General features: G+C 38.7%; 1 protein-coding gene across 1 annotated transcript in view; it reads right to left on the bottom strand.

Annotated features, from left to right (window-relative positions):
* The window catches only part of LOC140246800 (uncharacterized), a 195886-nt gene that overhangs the window by 31503 nt on the left and 139529 nt on the right, over window positions 1-24854 (bottom strand). The window contains 1 exon segment of the mRNA XM_072326132.1: window positions 13702-13884. Within this exon segment, the coding sequence (XP_072182233.1) occupies window positions 13702-13884 (183 nt within the window).

Genomic DNA, 24854 nt, shown 5'->3' with positions numbered 1-24854 from the left:
TTCGAACAGGTGGCGGATAGCATGGAGTGGCCGAAAGAAAAATGGCCTCATCTCTTGCAGACTAAGTTAAAGGGAAAGGCATGTGATGCTTATGCTTCACTGTCGCGCGAAGAGGCTCAGCATTATGCAACAGTAAAAAAGGCAATCATGAACGCGTACGCCTTGGTTCCTGAAGCGTACAGACAGAAATTCAGGAATAGTAGAAAACTAGAGTCACAGTCATTCAGAGAGTTTGCAAAAGTGAAGGAAATTGCCTTCACTCGTTGGCTGCAATCAGTAGGCGTGGCTACTGTTGAAGATTTGCGGGAACTTGTGCTACTAGAGGAGTTTAAGCGTTCACTACCTCAAGAGGTGCGTACACATATTGAGGAACAAAAAGCAAAAACTTTGTTGGTAGCTAGTACAATGGCTGATGAGTATACTTTGTCCCGTAGTCATGGAAACAGGTATGTAGGAAGCAAATATGCAGCTCCTAATCGTCTAAGTGTTGGCAAGACAAATTCTAGCAGTAAGACAGATGTGAAGGTTGGTCTAGTAGTAGAAAATGAGACTGACAAGAAAGGTAGGAACACTGAGAAGCCTATTGTGTGTTTCCATTGTAGGCAACCAGGGCATGTGAAGTCTACTTGTCCCGTTCTGAACAAGAAAAAACAGGAAAAAGACAAAGAAAAGAAGTCTCATCCCAATGGATTGGTGAGTCGTTCGGTTGAATCGACAGGTGATGGGTGTGAACAAGTTCAGAGTGTGATTAAGTCAGCTGATCAAGACAAGATTAAGTCTCAGTATGAACCATTCACTTCTGTAGGCTATGTGTCATTGGTAGGGTGTGATGAAGCTAGAAAGGTTACCATCCTGCGAGATACTGGTGCATCCCAGTCATTGATTCTTGACAGTGTTTTACCTTTTGGGCAAACGTCGTCCACAGGCACAAGTGTACTGTTACAAGGAGTAGAAGGAGGTTACGTTGAGGCCCCTCTTCACACAGTCGATTTGCAGTCAGGCCTAGTTTCAGGAAGGGTGAGCCTTGGTGTTAGGAAGTCACTTCCTATGGATGGTGTAGCATTGATATTAGGCAATGATCTTGCAGGAGACAAAGTGACTATTCCAGTGGTCAGTGCAGTCCCTTTGGATAAAGAAGGAAATGAGACAGCTGCATTGGTTCAGGAATTCCCTGAAGTTTTCCCAGCTTGTGTAGTCACACGTTCCATGTGTAGAAAATCAGAGGAGTCTGAAATGAAGGCTAGTCAAGGGGATATCGGTCTTGAAGGGAGTTTCGTCTGTCGGTTAGATGATGTAGAAGTAAGCAAACCCGCAGCATCAAAATCACATGAGATAGGGGATGAGTCTCAGCCTGTAGATGAAAATGAGATTGGGTTGAACAAGAGCTCTTTGATTGATGCACAGAAGAATGATCCACAGTTGGTAGCATTGTGTGATAGTGCTCTTGCTGAAGAAGAAGCACTGAGTGAAAGGACTTGCTACTATGTGAAAGGAGATGTGTTGATGAGGAAGTGGATGCCAGTTGACTCTTCTAGTGATGAAGAATGGCGAGAAGTTCACCAAATTGTCATTCCAAGAGTATTTCGTAAACATATCTTGAGTGTGTCGCATGAGTCAGCTCTTGGTGGTCATCTTGGAGTCAATAAGACAGTTGACAAGATTTTGAAACATTTCTTTTGGCCTGGCTTGAGACGGGATGTTTCAGATTTCTGTAGAACTTGCCATGTTTGTCAAGTGGTGGGGAAACCTAATCAGAAGATTCCTCCTGCTCCCCTAAAGCCCATACCAGCATTTGATGAGCCGTTTAGCACAGTTATCATAGACTGTGTTGGTCCTTTGCCAAAGACAAAGGCTGGACATGAGTACTTGCTCACTATGATGTGCGCTTCTACGAGATTTCCAGAAGCTATGCCACTTCGGCGTATTACTGCACAGAACGTTAGCAAGGCGTTAGTGAGGTTCTTCACAACGGTTGGCTTGCCAAAGGTGGTGCAATCAGACCAGGGTTCCAACTTCACTTCAAAGATATTTCAGCAAGTGATGCGTGAGTTGGGTATCAAATGTGTTACCTCGAGTGCCTATCATCCACAGAGTCAAGGCGCTCTGGAGCGTTTTCATCAGACGCTGAAGAACATGATGAGAACATACTGCTTTGAGGTCGAGAAGGACTGGGATGAAGGCTTGCCGTTGTTGCTTTTCTCGGTGCGAGAGTCTGTGCAAGAGTCCTTAGGATTTAGTCCCTTTGAGTTAGTGTTTGGACACGAGGTTCGTGGTCCATTGAAGGTCTTGAGAGAGAAGCTGTTGGGTGAGGATGAGTCACCTGGTTTGTTGAATTATGTGACCACGTTCCGTGGTAGGCTGACTCGTGCACGTGAATTTGCAGCTGGACATTTGAGAAACAGTCAAAAGAACATGAAGCAGTTGTTTGATAAGAGGTCCAGGGAAAGAATGTTCAGTCCCGGTGAAAAGGTATTGATACTGTTGCCCATTCCTGGTAACCCTCTGTGTGCTCGCTTCTCTGGTCCCTATGTCGTGGAGGAGAGATTGAGTGATGTGAATTACATCATTCAGACGCCAGACAGGAAGAAAAAGAAACGGTTGTGTCACATCAACATGTTGAAGAAGTATGTTGAGAGAAGTGCAGGTGAAAGTGCGAAGCCAGTCATGTATGTGGTAGGAGCAGTCCAAGATGTCCCTGTTCCCAAGACGAGGAAGGAGCTGATGAGATTCATCGGAATGGCCGGATACTACCGTCGCTTCTGCCATAACTTCTCGGATGTTGTGGCACCCTTGACTGATCTCCTGCGGAAGAACGTGAAGTTCCAGTGGTCAGCCGCATGCCAGTCTGCGTTTGACCAAGTGAAGGCAATCCTGTCGAGTGGTCCTGTATTGGCAGCGCCGGACTTCAAGAAAGGCTTCAGCCTAGCTGTCGATGCAAGCGATGTCGGAGCAGGCGCCGTGCTGATGCAAGCTGATGACGATGGAGTGGACAGACCGGTCTGCTACTTCTCAAAGAAGTTCAACGCGCACCAGCGGAAGTATTCTACCGTTGAGAAGGAGACCCTAGCGTTAATTCTTTCGCTCAGCCATTTTGATGTCTACGTAGGCAGCACAACTCAACCCGTTGTTGTGTGGACTGATCACAACCCACTGACATTCGTCAACAGAATGAGAAACAAAAACCAGAGACTGCTGCGATGGAGTTTAATCCTACAGGAGTATAACCTTGACATTAAGCACATTCGCGGAAAGGAAAACATTGTCGCAGACGCCCTTTCTCGTGCTTAATTGAGACATCTCAATATTTTGTCTTGTTGCCAGATGCAACATTTGTGCAAATGTATTTTATGTTTGCAACACTTTAAACAGGTGTAATTTGTTTTGCAAGTACACAGGACAGTGTGTGTACATCATGTATATGTACGAGTGGTACATGGATGCATTTTGCATACACTATAATTGTGATGCCAACAGCATGAATGGCACTTTGAATGTGTAAATAACAACATGGAAGTATCTTCAGACATGTTTGTGTTAATAAGGAAACACAGCAAGCTATAATTGTGCTTGAGTCACTCAACAAAAGAATACACTATGAAGGCTGTTTTAAGTTATGCTAGCCATCAACAGTTGTCAGGAATGTGAGTTGTTGGTAAATTGATTTCAAACAGGTAGTGTCGCTGTTTGTATAGAGAATGTGGTGTATCGAGTAATGTAGGTACAGTTCAGGTACTTGAAGTTTCATACTTGTACATGTACAGGTATTGGTTAACTTTGTTGTGGCATACACCCTAAGTTTATTGGATGTTGCTTTTTGGATTTAATTAGCATGTATACTGTATTAGGTACAGAAATTATATAGTTATACATGTACAAAGCTTTTGCTCATTATTATACCTCAATCATTGCCTTGGCGAAGGTGTTCAGTATTTCACAGTTGATCCAACATACCAACAGGCATATATTTAAGCTGACTGTGTTATACCAGGATGTATACAGGCAGGTATACACTCACTTATTAAGTTTAGGTGTACACACAGGTTATCATCAAGTATATCTCATTCAGATTCATTTGATGTTTTGTCAGGCAGGTCATACTCTTGGTGTTGTGTATGTTGACAGGAAAGTTTTCAGAAACATAAGTAGGATATATGACATTTGTTGATGTTTTAACGTTTCAATAGATGCTGACACAACGTGTACATGCAGGTATATGTAAGTCACATATCATGGAATATGATGTTTTGGTTGTAGGTAATATGATGTATATGATTACAACAGTTGGATTTTATGCAGTTGCTTGTGGAAGAGATGACGTGTTTTATAATCGTTGTACACAGGTTAATCATTTAATAATGACAGTGTAAAAATTGACATGTTGCATGTGTGTTCTAACGAGGAAACCACATGATTTTGGTACAACGTGTTTGTACTGTATGCATGACATGATTGCATAAAGGTTAACGTGTTGAGAAAGTTAATATTGCAGTATTCAGTGTTGCACAACTACATGCAATTCCAGTATGCTGTAACTCACAAGCAGCAGTATAACTCACGAGAGTGTTAGTTTGGTACACGTTGAATGGTACTAAAGTCGTACATGTTTTATCGCAGGTTGTGATGCTGATATAGCCATAGCATACTTTGTTTATGTGTTCTTATAATGATGCAACCATGGTAAACTCATGGATTTATAAGGGTGAATTGGAAGAGGAATGTACAATGCTGTTCCAAAATATTGTGCCAAGGTACATAGAGTCCATTTGTGTTAAAACGTTAAATGCACTCTTTTAGGGGGGAAGTGTTATGGATACAGGTACATTGTATTGTCATTTCTGGGCACTTGATTGTTCCGCGGAGGAATATGTAAATAAAGAGTTCGACAAGATGACCGAGATCGACCAAACACCTTGTTTGAGAGTCTGGGTATTTTTGGTGGTTATGATGGTTCGCTAGGCCAAGTTAACATCCCGTAACAATTTTTAGAACTGAAATTCAAAAATCTGACGCACACATCTCTTAGAATATATGAAAATTTGTCAAACAGAGAAGAGCAAGTCTGTAGAAGGAGACACAGCTTGATGTGGGAGGGGATAAGTCCTATTCTCCCTCCTACATGAGGGAGATTCTGTATTTTCTGATTGCAGTTAAACGTTTTTGTGCACACATTTGGTGGCATATATTTGAAAAAAAAACTCCATAGTTTACTTGCATGCATGGGGGGGGGGGGGCAAATAGGGAGAAAGCGTGGGAGAGTGCTATCTCCACCCTTCCCGTACGAGGGAGCTTTTGCCTTTTTAAAGCTGAAATTGAGATATCTCGTACACGCATACTTGATGGAATATTTGGGAAAGTATCAAAAGAAAGAATGAAACCGAGAGAGGAAAGGGTTGATTAAAAGGGGATATTCCCCTTGTACATGACGGAACTTTTGATTTTTCGGAATGTAAGTGATAAGTCTTGTGCACTCAGAATTGTTCAGAATGTTAAGGGGCGACTGCCCCATCCTCCCACCCCCCCCCCCCGGTTCCGCGGCCCCTGCTATATTGGATGCTGAAACAGCGAATGATGGAGAGACTCATTGCACCCTTTTATATTATTTTGATTATCCGTGCGTTCTTCCAATTTGACGCACGATTGTCTTGCTTAACACTTCCGTGCTCCTTACGTTTCTCTTACCTTTCTCTTACTCCGTAAGTACGATTTCTGGAAACGTACGCTTCTCTTGCAATTCTCGTACAATTATCCCACTCATTGTGTGCGACAGAAGTAGAGATCTTACGTGCTCCATTCTTCTTCCTACTTCCAAAAAGGCGTACAGACCACTTGCGGGCCTCACTTTTTGAGCAAGACACACCTACTCATTAAGTACTTACTACATACTTCCCCTCTGATTTAATTTTCACCCTGCGACAACTCCACGCCTGACAGGAACTCCGAGTCCGCACGATCTCTAAACACGCACGACGGGTTGTAAGAGAGGCTTTAGCTAAGTGCTTTAATGACATACATGTAAATGATTGAAATTGCAAGTTTGATTATGACAGATTCAGAGGTGTCCTAATGGAGGAGGGATGGGCGGAGAAGTGTAATTTTTCGCTCTTTTTTCACCTTCTTAAAAATCCGTGACGAATTTCCACCAAAGTTGGCAGATAGCACCTTTATGGTGATAACATCACAATTAGTTAAAATGACCCCCTCCCCCCTCTCCCGACACCGCCCGAAAAGGTGGGAGGGAGGAGATGGAGCCTCGGAGCCCATTTAACCTTATTTCTTTCTTTGTTTGTTTTTCTGTCTAATCGAAAAAAAAAAAGATAGACCTAACTTTGTGCCATGAAGACAGTTAATGACGGCTTGTGCCGAAAGGGTGGGTTGGGTGGTTGCGCGTCGCGTGAATGGGAACACCACCCTTCGTCCAACCCCCCCCCCCCCGGTTTTGCCGAAAGGGTGCTTGGGAGCGTTGGGTCGCGTCGCGTTGACTGGAACCCCACCCTTCGTCCAAAGCCCCCGCCTCCGGTTTTGCCGAAAGGGTGCGTTGGTACTTTTTCTCATGTAATATAGGTTTTCCCGGCCAATTTCGCACTTTTTTCAGTCCAATTCCTAATTGGTGCATTCAATTTAGCACAATTTAGCCTAGATGGCATGTTCGGTATTTCAATCTTATAATCTTTTCATTCAAATTCATTTTGGAGGATTCAAATTACCTATTACATCATTCGAATCAGCACTTTTTCAGTTCAAATTCGTAAGACAAGCACCATTTCGCAAATTGTTCATTCAATTTAGCACGATATAGTCACGTGATCACGTATACGCTGCGCTCGTTCATTCGAATTCATTCTTGAGCATCCAATTTCGCATTTACTGCAGTCAATTTAGCAGACACGTTTATGCTTTTATTCTGATATCATCTTTGCAACAGTACTTTCAAAATATGTGTATGTGTTTATAATGCTCGATAGCATTATTTCATTCACAGATACATTGACCTTAAGTTTGTTTTGTCAATAATTGGGAGAAGGAGGTTTCAATTTACATCGTGATTATTTCTTTCATCTGCATGTTTCATTATTTTCATTTGGTGGGTGCTAGATTACGTTAATTATCATTAGGAATAAATAAAAGTTCTTGGATCAGCTCCAGCCATCAATTTGTCAAGGATATTACCCTCAAATGCTTCTATGATTCTTTCCCCGTCTTCTTGAGAGATACGCCTGTAATAACTCGTGCTGTCATGACTGGATATAAGAAAGTGAAGTGAATCTATGGTATAACGGGTGCAAGCATGGCATGTATAGTTCTGATAACATGTATGAAAGAACAACAAACAGAACAACAAACTTGAGTTATTTAGGGTCAAAGATACCTTTACTATATACTAGGTGTTTCAAAAAAAAAAACATTTCCCACTTTTGATTCTTAATAATTCAAAAACTATATATCAGATAACACTGTCATTAATATGAGTGATAGCTGAATAGTGTACAATTTGGATGAAGGTGGTTTAAATATGAAAGCATAAATAAGCTTCATGAAATCCATGATTAATTTCACAGTTAGGTTCCAGACTTTGCTCTATTTTCAACCCTCTGTACAAAATGTCACTTTGCACAGGGGTCAATGGGTGTGTATGAGAGTGTGTGGTTAACACCCTGACAATGGTCCTGAACAATGGCCAGGGTTTGAATGCTTCATTATTCATTCATGAGAAATTCCACTATCACAACTAGTCTTTATTCAGCCTCTGGCAGTATCTGTGTAAAGTCAAACGCCTGTCGATACTGTCGTTGAGTCGCGTCAGTGCTTTCCCTACTTCTGAAAAACAAAATTACAATGAATACCTTCTGTTCTATCGTAAACGTGGTGACAGGAAGTAAAGAAAATCCATTAGAGTATACTACACTTGTGTATACGGAGCCTTAAATAAATCTACTCTGAAACAAATCGCCCCAATGATAAATGCTGCTGAACTCTTTACCAAAAATGATCTCTTTTTATCGAAAAAGCGAAAAATTTGTCAGACTATTTAATTAGTAGACAGTTGTATTAAAATGAGGAACTTTAGATCATTCATGCTTATTCATATCCCAAATTTAGTGATATGTCAGAAGCACAATTTGAAAATGATTGCCAGCTGGAATGAAATGTGGTGTTTGCAAGCACTTTACCGTGCATGAATTCAGACTAGCAGTGCCCAGGGCAATCCACATGAATTATTGATTAAGCATTCCTGTGCCAGGGAGCACCAGACTGACGCCTAGTCAACAGGTGGTTCAGGTATGTCCATTGTTCAGGGCCATTGTCAGCACACACTCACATACACATCATTGGTTCCTGTGCGAAGTTCAATTTTTGTACACAGGGTTAAAATTTGACCCAAATCGGAAACCTTACTTCACAATCAATATTAGATTTAATGAAACTGATTTATGCTTTCACGTGCAAATTACCTCCAACCAAATTGTACACTATTCAGCTATTACTCACATCAATGACAGTTTTATCGAATGAATAGTTTTTGATATATTTATGATCAAAAGTGGGAAATGTTTTTTGAAACACCTAGTACTTAACAGTGTGTGGATGAAACAAAAAATCACATTTAAATACATATAAATCACGGTTCTCACCTTTTCAAAATAGAAATAACATTACGCCAATTTGAATGAACATATTTGGAATTTGACTGCCCATACGCGAAATTGAATGACTGAAATACCATTTTCCGCCAGTGCTGGCGAATTTGAATGACTGAAGAGCACGTGCCAATTTGAATGCCCTTTTTCTGAATTCGAAAGGCACATGTGCGAATTTCATTGACCGAAATGCTAAATTGAACGAACAAGTTGCAATTTGCAACTGATTGTCAAATTGCCCTACATCGACGTAAATAAGCACTGAATTGATCAGTGTTTTAGCAGTAGCCATGATAAAAAAAATCATGGGCGTACATACTCGAGCAGGATTCGAACCTACGACCTCCTGATCACCGGACAGGCGTCATCTCCACTAGACCACCGATCTTTTGTCCGACAGGAAGTGTTGGTTCTAATCCTTATAGCATTCAGTGCTATTTTACGTCGATGTAGGGCAATTTGTCAATCAGTTGCAGTGAAAACATCTCGACGGAAGAATTTCATGAATTTAAATAACAAAGCAGTACCCGCTGCATGCTATAAGGATTAGAACCAACACTTGCTGTCGGGCAAAAGCTCGGTGGTCTAGTGGAGATGACGCCTGTCCGGTGATCAGGAGGTCGTAGGTTCGAATCCTGCTCGAGTAACGTCATGTACGCCCATGATTTTTTTTTTTATCATGGCTACTGCTAAAACACTGATCAATTCAGTGCTTATTTACGTCGATGTCTCATTTGTCAATCAGTTGCAATGAAAACATCTCGACGGAAGAATTTCATGAATTTAAAAAAGTGCAATTTTGAATGACAGAATGTGCAGTGACGAGGATTTTCGCTAAATTGAATGAACCTTTTATCAAATGGACTGACAAAAGTGCGAAATTGGCCGGTAAAACCTATATTAAAAGACAAGTTTTGAATTTATATTTAACCTTCAAACAACCATTTCAAAGAGGCTATCGTCCGGATCGGTTTACACTCCATTACCACTTGGTCTACAGCCAGTTGGTCTAATAGACTGTTTGATATCAGTTGGTCTAATAAACAGTTGGTCTAGTCATCGTTTCGTCCAATTACTGTTTGGTCTAATTGTTATTTGGTTTAATTACTATTTGGTGTACAGTCAATTCGTCTAATAATAGCCATTTGGTCTATTTTTGGTCTACTATAAGTTGGTCTAATTCCATTTCGTCTAATCATCAAATGGTCGAAAATAAAACCAAGTTTGTCCAATATAAATTTGGTGTACACATCAATAAAAAGGCCCTCCCCCCCCCCCCGAAAAAAAGCCCAGTTGGTCATATACCGTAGACGAAATGATGATTGGACCAAATGGTACCTGATTAGACCAGGAGGCTGGCTATCAGACCAAATGACAATAAGATCAATGGTTATTAGACTAAATGGGTGTAGACTAAATGATGACAGACAGAGGCTAGACCAACTGGGCAATGGACCAAAATTAATGATGTGTACACCAAATGTATATTGGACAAATTCGGTTTTATTTTAGACCATTTGTGACCGTGCACCTCAAAACGAACATAAAGTCGCACACACTGATTTTGCGTGACGACTGAAAATAAGTGAAATGGGTCAACCTAGCCGAGCTTGACTTTTTCATATTTTCTGAAAGAGCGGGTCTTCTTCTACATTATGCTAAAATTTGGTATCATAAAACGGGCAGGAAAGTGCTTTTTTTTTTAGCCATTTATCTCTAACATTTTTGGTAGAATAGTGTGATTAGGTGTGTCTTTAGAATCCCTTTTTCATTTCTGAAAAACCTTGTCCACACTCTTCACTTTCAACTCTAATAACTTTTGAAAGAATAGTGCTACTGCTTTGAAAGTTGGCATTAATTATGGACAGAATGGGTTAATGATGCATATTTAATTTCAGTTTAATCTGATAATCCCTTCATTGTTGTTACTCTGGTGGTTTACTTAATGTTCTTTGTAATAATAATAAAACCAAATTAAACCAAATAACAATTAGACCAAACAGTAATTGGACGAAATCATGACTAGACCAACTGGTTATTAGACCAACTGATATTAAACAGTCTATTAGACCAACTGGCTGTAGACCAAGTGGTAATGGAGTGTAAACCGATCCGGACGATAGCCTCTTTGAAATGGTTGTTTGATGGTCAAATATAAATTCAAAACTCGTCTTTTAATATTACATGAGAGAAAGTACCAACGTACCCTTTCGGCAAAACCGGGGGGGGGGGGGGGGGCTTTGGACGAAGGGTGGCAGGGGTTCCAGTCAACGCGACGCGACCCAACGCTCCCAACGCACCCTTTCGGCAAAACCGGGGGGGGGGGGGCTTTGGACGAAGGGTGGTGTTCCCATTAGCGCGACGCGCCACCACCCAACCCACCCTTTCGGCACAAGCCGTAATGACTGATATTTCATGTTTAAAAATTGCGGATCAAGGAGTGCCCTGAAGGTGGTGGGTTGGGGGAGATAGAGGAGGCGGATTTTGTTTCACTTTTCAGCATCTTTTTAAAACAAGTATGGCAGATTATCACCAAATTCTTGAATACGATATTTCACCCTGAATCATATTACAACATGAAATTTCAGTCATTAATGTCTTCAGAGCACTGACTTAGCTCTATTTGTTTTGATTTGACGGAAAAAGATTCAGAAGATTCCAGAGTTTACGGACTATGACCTTTCAATTCCTCCTCCCTCTTTTGGCGATTTAAAAAAAAATATATATATATCTAAACCCATCCATATAAATCCTGCTTACTGGCCTGAAAAGGTAACATTTTCACGAAGGTTCATTCAAACTTTTATTCCAAACTAATTAGACATCCTCCTGGCAGCAAGAGGAACAAATTTCCCTTCTTTTCGTGGTGTGAAAACCAATTTTTCTTTTCATAAGAATTATTACTAAATGGGTGAAAGGCTAAATGTGGCATCATATTATATAAATACTGGGTTGTGTCTATGTAGGCTTCAGGTCACGTTTTGTATTTCTCAGACCGCATAGAAAGTGGATTGCTACAACATGACCTGTAAACTGTCGAAAGTGTAGAATTGGCAGCTTTTACTATATAAAGCAACAGATTGATAGATACGCTTCCTTTGGAAAGATCGGCAGCACATTTGTGGAAACACATACCTCCACACAGCAAGGACACTCGCCAAGGATACAGATTGTATTGACACACATAAACACCCTGAATATGCTTTCTTAATGATAAATTGAAGACCCGAATATAAGAACGACCCAAGTCCAATTTTTGGCCAAATTTCAGTTTGACATGGGAAATTGTAGCTTATGCATGGACTCATCTTGTGTATAAATGATAAATCCTAATTACCCCCGGAAGTGCCTGAAATGAATGAGTCAAATCTTATATTGATGTAAGAATGAAGGACGTGGGTCATTCTTACATTCATAATATTATTGTAGCGCCCTCTATCATCCTTCCCTCATCTCTATGGCAGAATATCATGTATATGAATCAGAGAACGACCCAAGTCCATCACACAAAATGGCCTCTCCACAATTAATGTAAATGTTAATTGTCATAATAATATACGTTCTAATTTGTATATACAATGCTGCCTTACCATCACAGTTAAATAGAACATTATTGGACAAAAAAAAAATGAAGGTTTTTATCTTTTATTTTTTTAAAGTTTACTCGAAGTGGTCTTCCAAAACATGGCGTAAACTTAAAACAGATAAAATACATTAAACATAGAGATAGTGACTGATTAAATGAATGTACACAAATACAACGATCATGTAGAAGCCTGTAGGACAAGTCTCGAGATACTCGGGCGTGTCTATAGGAAAATGCGTGTTGTAGCAAATTCAGTCCGTCCTCAACTGGTTAATCGTGAGATGTAAAATATCTTTTATTGATACATAATAATTGCAAGATCTCTCTTTACTGCTCTAGTTTAGGGTATACTCTGTTTATTTATTTATTTTTTATTCACGTATACTCTCAAGCAGTATATTATGTACGAGAGGATGTTTTGCGTACCAGGCATGATATCGTCCAAACGTTAGGCCTAGTGGTTAAATGAACCCCTTGCGTGAAGCTTTAGGTTAAGAATGCTCCCATAATTATGATGCATTCTACTATTGATATGATATGGAGAACAGTTGATACATTAAAAGAAAATCGTCAAAACACGTGGGAGAAGAGAAAATGCAAAGTCGCAAAGACTAAGATGATTAAAAACCTACCAATACACCATAATATGACTAATATCATTAAACGGAATGAGCACCCATTTTCACATAAACTGCATCTTTAGTATATCTTCATTGTTATTCTTTTTTTCAACCTCTCTTTTGCGTCATCAATATCTCATTTTCATTACAGAGAGTTATCAATGTGACCGAATATCTTTTTTTTTTTTTAGATAATCTCCATTAAAATGGTGTAGACTTCTTTCAGCAGTGCCAATATTGTACCGTTATATCAAATGTATTAAAATGCACTGGTAAGTACTTGTTTTAGATAAACAAATTGAGAGACAATGCATGTTTCTAGGCTATTTGAATGATTTATAGAGATATAAGAAAACCAAATCAAATGTCGGGTCTAAAACAAACAAATTAAGACAAACATTTGCGAAAACTGAAATCAAACGATAGACTTATGAATAGTAGATGTATAGGATTTTTTTTTTTTTTTTTACCAAGTTCAGCTGTTGGAAAGTGTATGGAACAAAATATTCAAACAAAAGAACGAGGGAATCAATTCAAAAGAGACTAAATTAATCTGTGAAGACCCATGGATTTCAAGCAGCACGAAAGGCAGGGAACCAATACATGCAGAGCACAGCGCGGTGTATACAAACACTGTTCTCCGTTAAGCCCCCTTTACACTACCAGGGATCGTTAAATAGATAACAAGGACTATCGTATTCCATCAATGCCGTTCTTGATCCAATCCCAACTGGATCTTCAAACAGACAGCTACGGTGTCTATACAAATTATTCACACAGACACGACATTTAATAGCGACCAAAGTTATGTAAATGATACATAAACCTTACAATTTTTATATTCATCGTCCTGACATACCTGACAGGATGATGCTGAGGCGATGGCTGTTGAGAGGAAACCACCGTCCAGGTTAGGGCAATCCAGACTGAAGCTTGACAGACTTGGTAGAGTGAAAACCCATTGGGCAAAGTGACCTCCCATGGTTAATCGATGTTTAGAATAGTCATTCCAATAGATTAGCGACAGCTTCATATCTTTTATCTTGAGAAAAGCAAACAAGAACAACCCAAATCAAAAACATGGCGTAATCGTTAAAATAGAAGAAAATCGATTAAACTAGTGACAGTGACTAATTAAGTGGCTTAACACAAATACAACGTCCGTGTAGAAGCCCGTTGGACGAGTCCCGAGAATACTTGGGCAAGTGTCTATGAGTCAAGCGTGCTGTAGCAAATTCAGTCCCTCTTCAACTGGTTAATCGTGAGATGTAAGAACTGTTATTGTACTAATATCATTGCAATATCTCTCTTTACTGAGGGTACATACTCTCTTGTTCATTTTCATTTTTTTTTTAGCACTCACGTCTACTCTTCGACAGTGTATGCAAGAGAGAATAATGCTTGTGTACTATGTATGGAACTGTTATCGTCCAAACTTTAGGTCTCTTTAGTTGTGAAAGGACCCCCCCCCCCCCTCCTTCGTGAAGCTTTGGGTACTTCCAAGAACGATTCCATGGATTCTATTGTCGATATGTTGTCCAGTTGATACATTAAAAAAAATCGTCAAAACATGTTGGAAGACAGAAAATAAGAAATTGCAAGGAGTTACATGATTAAAACGCACACCAATACACCATGAAATTTATGCCAGTACACGAAATAAACAGCCATTTCCATAGAAACTGCATGTTTATAAATGTCTTCAACGTTAATTTTATTTCTGCATTACTATTGCCTCATCAATATTTCGTTCTTATGATAAAAATATCAATGTGACCAAGTATCATTTTTTTTGATAATTTTTATTGAATGGTTGACCTTCCTCAAGCAGTGCCAATCATTTACATTAATATCAACATGTATGAGGATGTACTGGTATAAACAAAATCATGAGGAAATCAATTGAAAAGAGACATATGTGAACAGTCATTTTTTTTTTCAAGCAGCACTAAGGGCAGGGAACCAATACATGCAGAGGACAGCGCGGTGTATACAAACATCGTGCTCGCTTAAACTCATTTTACACTTCGACCGATCGTTATTAAAACATATGAAGAGTTTGTTTGCAAAAACCGATAAGTCTATATTTGCCAAATGGAGACATTTGCGATTAAAGGTCAAGAAAAATAAAGTGAATAATAAGAAAATTTTTGCTTCTTTTGACCATAACTTTAAAAATATACCTTTATATGTAGTGACCAATATATCATTTAAAAGGTATTATTTTGTGCTTTATGACAGGGATCGTACTTCAAAATCTTCAAAAATGGACTTATCGGTTTTTGCAAACAAACCCTTCATATAATCACGGACGATCGTGATCCATCAATGTCGTTGTTGATCCAATCCCATCTGGATATCTACGAGGGCCAGTATGAATTATTCAGATGTACACGATATTCAGCGACAAAAAGTGATGTATATGGGTCAAAATTTTGAACGATGTACAATTGAGCAACTACACCAAATCTAAAAAGTAGGAATTACTCAAAATCGTTCAACTTTAATGAAAAATTATAATTCAAGCTTTAATATGAACCCAATTATACCAGGATCTTCCCAGAAGAACAAGTTTTTATTCACCGCGGAAGTTTTCTATGTCCAGAGCAGCGAACATCCTTGAGGAATAATACTGCATATTCACAGCATGCAACGATCCGATTCAGATCAGAATCGTAACAAAGTATCTTGAGGGGAATTTGTATGTGTTGGTAGAATATTAAGCTTGTACTCTTAATTTGTACGCAATGGTAGCCAGCTGATGATTTAATCAAATTCGGCCTTTTTTTTCTGTTGAAATATTACTCTTCCGCTAAACACTTTCTCAAATTTACGCACCGTACTTCAAAATAAGAAATTGCTACTTTAAGATGTACCTGATCTAGGCAGTCTCTATAACCCAACAAAGATACATATAGCCTAGTTTTCATCAGGGAGGTTCGCATATAGCTCACAGACGTTCGGAATCAACAAGATATTGATCAATACAGTTTTCTGAAGATGGAAACGCATTCTATTTACAACAAACAACAATTTTATGTCGAAAACGAACTCTATGCGAAATCCTCAGTAATCATTGCCAGTTTTCAATTATAAAAGCTTGTTTATCTTTTCATGCTGAGGAATCAAAGAAAACACTTTATTCATCTCTCGTAGACGAACGTACAAAAACTAATCCTGCATTAGCAAAAGGAAAATGTTTTGCTCATTGATGTTCGTTGGTAGAATAAGTCCATGAATTTCAAAGTAGGAGATAAAGGAACAGTGCCACTTATTAGTGACAGATGCTCCCCGTGTCTTTTGAGTTATTAAGGTAGCGGCCATCTCAACCAGAACAAATCCATTTTTGCTTTCCATCACGGACGTTCGCTGTGTTTGTCATTATATTCTATGCATTTATACGTTCTTGTTTTGGTGATAATTTGGTGATATTCTGCATACATGATTTAAAAAGATGCTGAAAAGTGAAACAAAATTCGCATCCTCTATCTCCCCCAACCCACCCCCTTCAGTGCACTCCTGGATCCGCCATTTAAAAAATGAAATATCAGTCATTAATGTCTTCATGGCACTAACTTAGTTCTATCTTTTTTTCGATTAGACAGAAAAACAAACAAACAAAGAAGTAAGGGTAAATGGGCTCTGATGCTCCATCTCCTCCCTCCAACCTTTTCGGGCGGTGTCGGGGGAGGTGGGGGTCAGTTTAACTAATTGTGATGTTATCACCATAAAGGTGCTATCTGCCAACTTTGGTGGAAATCCGTCACAGATATTTAAGAAGGTGAAGAAAAGGCGGAAAATCACAGTTCTCCGCCCATCCCTCCTCCATTAGAACATCCCTGAATCCACCATAATCAAACATGCAATTTAAGTCATTATGTCTTTAAAGCACTTAGCTTAGCGCTATTTTTTTTTTTTCAATTTGAGAGAATAAGATACAAATACAGTGTTTATGGACTCCAAGGCTTCAACCCCCTCCCTCTCCCCCTTCTGCTGCTGGATATGTCTCAATGAACATGAAAATCTTAGCTCTATCTTTTTCGATTTGACGGAAGGAGATAAAAAATACAGCTCATGTACTCTGATTCAACTCCTCTCTCCTTTCTCCTTCGTCGGGAAGGGGGGATCATTCAAAGAAATACGATCATAAAAATTATCACCATAAAGACGTTATCTGCCAAGCTTGGTGAAAATCGCTTGTGAGGTTTACAAAAGTATTGAAGCAGCGGTAATGGTTCATCAGCAATTTTGTTAGACATCGAGTTCTTCTACATACCGTCGGTAGGTCATACCATTGAAGCGCATGAAGGGTTTGTTCGCAAAAACCGATAAGTCCATATTTGCCAAATGGAGATATTTGCGATTAAAGGTCAAGAAAAATAAAGAGAATAATAAGAAAAGTTTTGCTTCTTTTGACCATTACTTCAAAAATGTACCTTTATTTATGTAGTGACCAATATATCATTTAAAAGGTATTATTTTGTACTTTATGACAGAGACCGTACTTCAAAATCTTCAAAAAATGGACTTATCGGTTTCTGCGAACAAACTCTTCACATGATTTTAACATTCCGTGACAGCATTTTTACATTCCCCGTCGATATTGATTTTTTTTTTTTTTTTTACATTTCCAGGCGTTGTTACAAATCCCGGCGATTTGTGAAAATCCCCGTTCAACTACGCTTCTGCTACAGGGGTCAAGCGCATATTTCCTTCCCCTAAGAGACGTGTGTCAAAAATATATATATATAATCTCTGTATTTAAAATCGCTGGGAGAAATGAGGTTTTTTATCAACACTTATCTGAAAATAAAAGTGAGATGTACCCTTTCTTCAATCAAATTTCTAAGGGGGTTCTTCATGTCAAACTCTGTCCAAGGGTTCGCAAAGCAAGATTACGAGTCCTCCCCCCCCCCCAAAAAAAAAAAAATAAAAAAAAATAAAAAAAAATAAAAAAAATAAAAAAATAAATAAATAAATAAATAAAATAAATAAATAAAAATAAATAAATAAATAAATAAATAGATTAAAGAAATAGTAATAAATATTATTATAGTCTTTTTTTTTTTGGCCAAATTGCATTTATGACTTTTATTATGTTTATGTTTTCTTCCCATATCTAGTATCTTTGGTTCAATTTCGTGAAGCGCTCAGGGATAGTCCATTATATTTACAGGAGTGAGCCCTGTACTAGGTTGACAGTCTTGGAATTAGAGAGACCTAAGAAAAACAAATGAATGATTCTAATGGAAATTAAGCAATGACATGAACCTTTCACATGCCGCTCGCATGCAATTGCTTAACGAATTTCCTTGATCATGCCCGAAGCCATCCTGTTATTCATATTTTGTACTTCAATTCTACACGTATTGTCTCTGGGAATATGTAGAGCCAATACTGTACGCAATATTTGCTTCAGGACGTTATAGTATAGGACGTTATAGTCGACTGGTGGAGGCTATTGTGGCAGCAATCCGGGAACAAGTAACCCAGGAGGTATACAGGGCAATTGAAATGGACCTCCTTCAACAACAACAAAAGATCACGTCACTCGCCGAAACAGTTGACAAACTGCAGAAAAAGGTTGATCACCTCGAACGAGTCTGTGAAGGGCAAGAACAATACAGTCGCAGGAATTGCCTACGCTTTCAAGGAATTCCGGAACGTAAAAACGAGGACACGGATCAGCTGGTCATCGACGTCGTCCGGGAGAAGCTCAAGATCGACATCGCGCCGCTGCACATCGATCGGAGTCATCGCGTCACTCCGCGAGAGTGGGATGGACAGAAGACGAGGCCGATCATAGTGAAGTTCGCAAACCACAACAAGAGAGCGGAAATATACAAGAAGCGAGCCGATCTCAAAGGTACGCGTGTCTACATACACGAGGACCTGACGACGACCAGACAACGACTCATCAATGAGGTGCGAAAGCATGTGAAGGTCAAACGAGTTTGGACCCTGGATGGCAGAATCACGGCTCTGACGAACGACGATAGGAAAGTCCCAATAACCACAACTGCAGATCTTGAGAAGCTGGAACGCAGGCACAACTGACTGTAAGAGAATCAAGTGAGCGATATACTCTGTATCTCTGTAATATGCCGGTTCGATTTCCATGCATTGCATGTAGCACTCCGGTTAGAAATAATCAAAATGGTTTGATGTGTGCATATTGCCAGAAGTGGTGTCACTTAAAGTGCACAAATGTACATAGAAAAATATTTGAATCTGACTCTGACTGGATTTGTGATCTGTGTTTGTTTAGAGAAATTCCGTTTCATTCCTTGTCAGATGATACCTGTGCAGGACCAATATCAATATCAGGCGTTGTAAACGAGCAGAAAGGTTGTTACGTAAGTCCTTGTAAAGATGACCATACAGATGTTCTTATTCAAAAAGTCCGTCAGTGTAAAGGATTCACATTCACTCATCTCAACTGCGTGTCTTTGTTGAAAAACATAGAAGAGATTCGATTGTTGCATGAACAAATTCTCCCTGATGTGTTCGCACTAAGTGAAACGCACGTAAATGAAAACACTGATGATTCTGAACTTAAAATAGATGGTTATGATTTAATACGCAAAGACAGAGACAGAAATGGAGGAGGAGTTGCCGCATATATTAAGTCGAGCGTTAATTACGAATTACGTGTAGATTTAGTAGATGAAAAGTTGGAGATATTACCGATTGAAATGAAGTTTACATACATGAAAAATATTCTTGTGTTGGTATGGTACAGACCGCCAAACTCTGGTGTAGAAATTTTTCAGAATTTTGAGGCACTCTTCCAAAGAATTGACGATATCAACATGGACGTAGTTATTATTGGTGATATAAACTGTGATATGTTAGATCGAACTTTGTGGCAGTCGAAACGGTTTTGTCAGATATTGGATAACTTTGATTTGAAGCAAGTCATAACTGAACCAACTAGAGTAACAAATGTGACTTCAACATTAGTGGATCTCATTATTACAAATAATTCTGATAAAATAAGACAGAGTGGAGTTATTCATGTAGCTCTGAGTGATCATTATTTAATCCATTGTACGTGGGGATCGGAACACAGATCAAACGCCAACCCCCCAAACCAACACAAGTATATTATGGTACGTAACGTAAAGCGTATAGATATGGAAGCATACGTTAAAGAAATTGCTGACATTGATTGGCATGAATTGAGAACTAAAGATGATGTAAATGATGCTTATGGTTATTTTGAAAATACGTTAGCGGTTATTGTTGATAAACATGCTCCCATTAAAAAGCATAGAGTAAGAAAGAAAAAATCCCCGTGGATGACAAAAAGGATATTAGAGTTGATTCATGTAAGAAATGCACAAAAGAAAACAGCAAAGAAAACGAAAGAAGACAGAGATTGGAGTGAGTATAGAATATTAAGAAATAAGGTCACTACAGAAATAAGAAAGGCTAAATCTGAGTATATCACTAAGACTGTTGAAACAAATGACAGAAATTCTCATGAGGTATGGAAATCATTGAAGCATGTTATGCCATCGAAGAAGAAAGATCAAGATCCAGTGTATTTACAAGGTAAAGATGGTGCATTGATGAGATCAGAAGAGGTTGCAGATCGATTTAATGTTTATTTCAGTGAAGTTGGTCAAAACATACAGAGGAGCGTCACACAAGATAGTAATTTTGGCTACAGGAAGTACGTATCAGTCAATCAACCAAACTTTAGTTTTCAGCCAATCTCTGAATCAGATGTTGAAAAAGCATTGCGGGCTCTACCGAACAAAAAATCCAGTGAAGGGGGTACGCTACCTCTGAGTCTGTTAAAAGCCGCTTCTGAGTATATCATTGCACCATTAGCCTTTATATTCAATTTGTCCTTTAAAACTGGTAAAATTCCGACATCACTGAAATGTTCAAAAATCATCCCTATTCATAAAAAGGGAAAGAAGACAGATGTCAATAATTATCGACCAATCTCCATTCTGCCGATCACTGTGAAGATGCTTGAAAAGATTGTGTACAATCAGGTTTACTCCTACTTGCATTCAGTAGACGCCATTAACAAAAACCAGTCAGGTTTTCGCCCACAACATTCAACAATGACCACGCTATTGAACATTACAGAAGACTGGCTCTCCTCTATGGATGATGGTAGAATGACAGGAATGGTTAGTATAGACCTAAGAAAAGCCTTTGATACAGTGGACCACGCCATACTTGTAGACAAGCTGCGAATGATTGGCATGGCTCCCCACGCATGTGAATGGTTTAAGGATTACCTCAGCAATCGCACACAATATACTGAGGTGAATGGTTTTCAATCGAAATCACTTAGCGTAACATGTGGAGTCCCCCAAGGGTCCAATCTTGGCCCACTTTTGTTCACAATCTATATCAATGATTTGCCTAACTGCTTACAACGTTCATCGGTTGCATTATATGCTGACGATACGTGTATTTATGTGTCTGGTAAAAATGTAAAACAGATGGAAGAAAATTTAAACCATGATATGGCCTGTATTGCAGATTGGCTAATATGTAACCGATTAGCCCTTAATTTGGAAAAATGTGAAACTATGTTAATAGGATCTAAAAAAAAAGGTTAAACATGTGAATTTGAATGTGATTGTAAATGATGTTAGAATAACTCAAGTTCCTTATTGTAAATATCTCGGTGTGTATATTGATCAGTCACTAGACTGGAGCCATCATATTGAACATTTGTGTAAACGCATTATCAGAGATTTGTATCTGTTAAAGAGAATAAGACATTTTATATCAGTTGAAACAGCTGTTACATTTTATAAATCCATCATTCAAAGTAACTTTGACTATTGTGATGTTATATGGTCAAATGTTAATCAGAGTTATATTCAGCGTCTTCAAATTCTTCAGAATCGTTCTCTGAGAGCAGTGTTGCAGGTGAATTCGAGATACCCAACTAATTTGTTATACTCACAAATTGATGTTGACACACTTGAGATGAGAAGAAAAAAACATATGTTGTGCACAATGTATAAAATCGCTTATAATTTAACCCCTAAATATATAAGTGAAATGTTTGAGTTGAAAATTTTTGATTATGCCTTAAGGAATACAACGCTGATATTCAAGTTACCATATATCAAAACCTGCTTTAGGCAAAGGAGTTTTAGTTATCAAGGTCCAAAATTATGGAATACATTGCCAACATGCGTAAAACAGCAAACAATTTTTAGCGGTTATAGACGGAGTTTGAATTTGTATCTGACACCACAGTGATATTGTACCCATTCCCCATCTTCTTTTTTTTCAAGTAAACCAAGCATGTATTCATTCTTTTCTTAATGTAAATATTTTTTTTCTAATTTTGTTCTGATTTGTCTCATTTAATTGTATTTTGTATATATGTTTCATGTACATGTGTATATGTTTTTTAAAAAAAAGTATGTCATTTTTACCTCATGATGCACGGACATGAGGAAGAACAGCCGTCTGGCTGAATCATGTGCCGTGTTGAAATAAATAAATGAAATGAAATGAAATGAAAATAGTTTCAAACCGAAACGCATAGAATGATCAAAACAGTTAAGTTTGCTGATATTTAGAGGGAAGACTCAACTGTGATTGGAATGAGTAACACACTCCAAGTTGTCAGAAGTGTGACAAACCACATTTTTAGCACAACGCCCTCTCGTGGCGTCGTTTGTGACTAGCACAGTATTACGTTACGTTTTCAAACCTTGTAGGGAGCGCAAAGCAGATACTATCAAAAGGTTGTTACCTGATTCGTGGAGCTGATTTTATCTCCCTAAGTTCACAAAATAAGTACAGCTTCAAAAGTTGAGAAAAACAAGACTAAGTCATTATAGTTTCCACGTCATCTTGCTTTGTTTTAGTAAGCTATGATTTTATATGTTTTTAGAGTTCTATAATTCGATTTAGATTGTTAGGTATGTTTGTTATCTTTATTCCTATCAACGCATGCAGTGCACACTGCCAGCGACGCTTTAAATGATATAGAAGCGGACACTTTTGTCATCTTGGGTTTGTGTGTTTGTGTGTATGTGTGTTTGTTTTCCTTTCTTTTGTCTTGTTTTGTTTTTCTTTTCCTTTCTTTTTTCTTTTTTTTTCTTTTTCGGGGGGGGGGGGGTTAATCAGTGAATTATGTAGGCCTATACAAAAGCACCCGTAACCACTTGTGAAATCATGGCATGTTGAAAACGCTACAAAACCATGGGTTGTGGGTTGCATGAGGATGGACAAGAGTAACATTATTGTCTCTCATAACAATTTATTTCAATTCTAGATATCTTTCTATCTGTTTAAGTCTGTCAGTACTTTAAAAACTTGCAATCTCCAAAATAACGAGAATATTATTTTTATTATTCTCGTTTCAAAAGCAAATTCGATCATGAATAAATATGCTAAATAATATGTAATAAATATGCAATGTTAGCAGATAATTTCACGTCAACACCAATTCAACTAAAATTCGATTTCGTCTGACGCGGCAGTTCACAATCTCAAATCGCCTTCACCAAGGCATGTACGGACACGAAGTAGGTTTTTATAGTATCTGTTCACCACTTATTTCCTTTAATATCTCACTATGATTTGCAACGCGGTTCTCGTCTACATAAATCGTAGGTAGGAGCCATAAGTTTCATATACGAAAGGGCGAAAGGTATTTGATTGCTGGTACAAGAGGTATATTCAAAAAGAAATAACAGAAACAAAAGAAATATACATGCATTGGATGTGATGGATACAGACACTTATTTCACCATGTAGTGAAACATTACACACCATTTCATAAAAACAGCATGTCTCGAGGAGGTCATAATATTCTGTAGCATGTATGGTATCTTGTGAAATGACTCGACTCTCTATTCAGTTCACAAGCCGATGTCTACTGTTTGACGTTTATGGATCGCTGAAGTACATGTCATGTATAGGTCTATGATATAGGGACTGCAGCCAAGAGATAGTGATGGAGGAGGCTGCAGCGAAACGATTGAAAAAGCCGCAACCAAAGAGTCCAAAGGGCCGCGGTAAAATAATCAAAAGTGCTGCAACCAATTAGTGAATGAAAGGGGCCACAACCAAAGCCACCGAAGGGCCGCGGGAAGGGTGAAATGGGAGAAAGAATACAAAACAAACCCTGTTTCTAAAGATCGCCAATAAACTGTGCATATACAAATCGGCATACAAAGAAGTTGCTACACGTACAATAGATCTGAGACATAGAAGTTTCTCCTGAGCGCCCTAAACCTTCTTTTTTTTTTGTCCCGAGAAGATTAACTCTTCCGCTATGGGTACCGTGAATCGATCATTACCCATTGTCTTTCCCGGCCAACACGTACATGTCATAGCTGTGATAGCTCACGCAACGGATGCTCATACTGCGAGAGTGGACAGTCACGTGGTTTGTCGCACTTTTCGTATGCAAATTAAGAAGAGCAAGAAGACGTGATGAAAATGTCAAGGATGATGAAATTCTGTTTCACCCAAAATGCTTCCTCAAACTAAAATCGTGTACAGTTTTTGTTTTGTTTTTAATATTATCTGCTTCAATTATTTCTTATATTTGATTTCACCATTAGATTTTTGCTTAATTCGCCCTAGAGATGAGGTTTTACTGCACTTGGAGTAATCACATAGCTCCTGGTCTTTCGACCTATCTCTATCTTTCTGACTGTTATCTGACATTATTTTATATCCGTTTTGTCAATCTGTTAATCTGTTTACCAGTCATCTATCACAGTGGCGAATCGGGTTGGAGGGGGGGGGGGTGGGGGAATGCAGCGGGTGCGCGCCCCACTTTTTTTTTTTTTTTTTTGCTTAAACAAAAGAAATACTATGAAAAAAATGGAGGGGGCGTGCGCCCCCTTTAATTTTGTAAAGGCGCCCCCTCTTTAAAGAATTCCTGGATCCGCCCCTGTATCAGCCTCAATTTATCATTTTTTTTTTTTTTTTGATATATGAATCTCGATGATGTATCTAAAGAAGAGTTCTGCTTAATTTCGCAGATGCATTTAGGTGGAATTC

This window comes from Diadema setosum, chromosome 3 (genome assembly GCF_964275005.1).
Source record: "Diadema setosum chromosome 3, eeDiaSeto1, whole genome shotgun sequence".
In the NCBI taxonomy this organism is placed as follows: Eukaryota; Metazoa; Echinodermata; class Echinoidea; order Diadematoida; family Diadematidae; genus Diadema; species Diadema setosum.
This window is presented reverse-complemented; position numbering and strand designations above follow the sequence as displayed.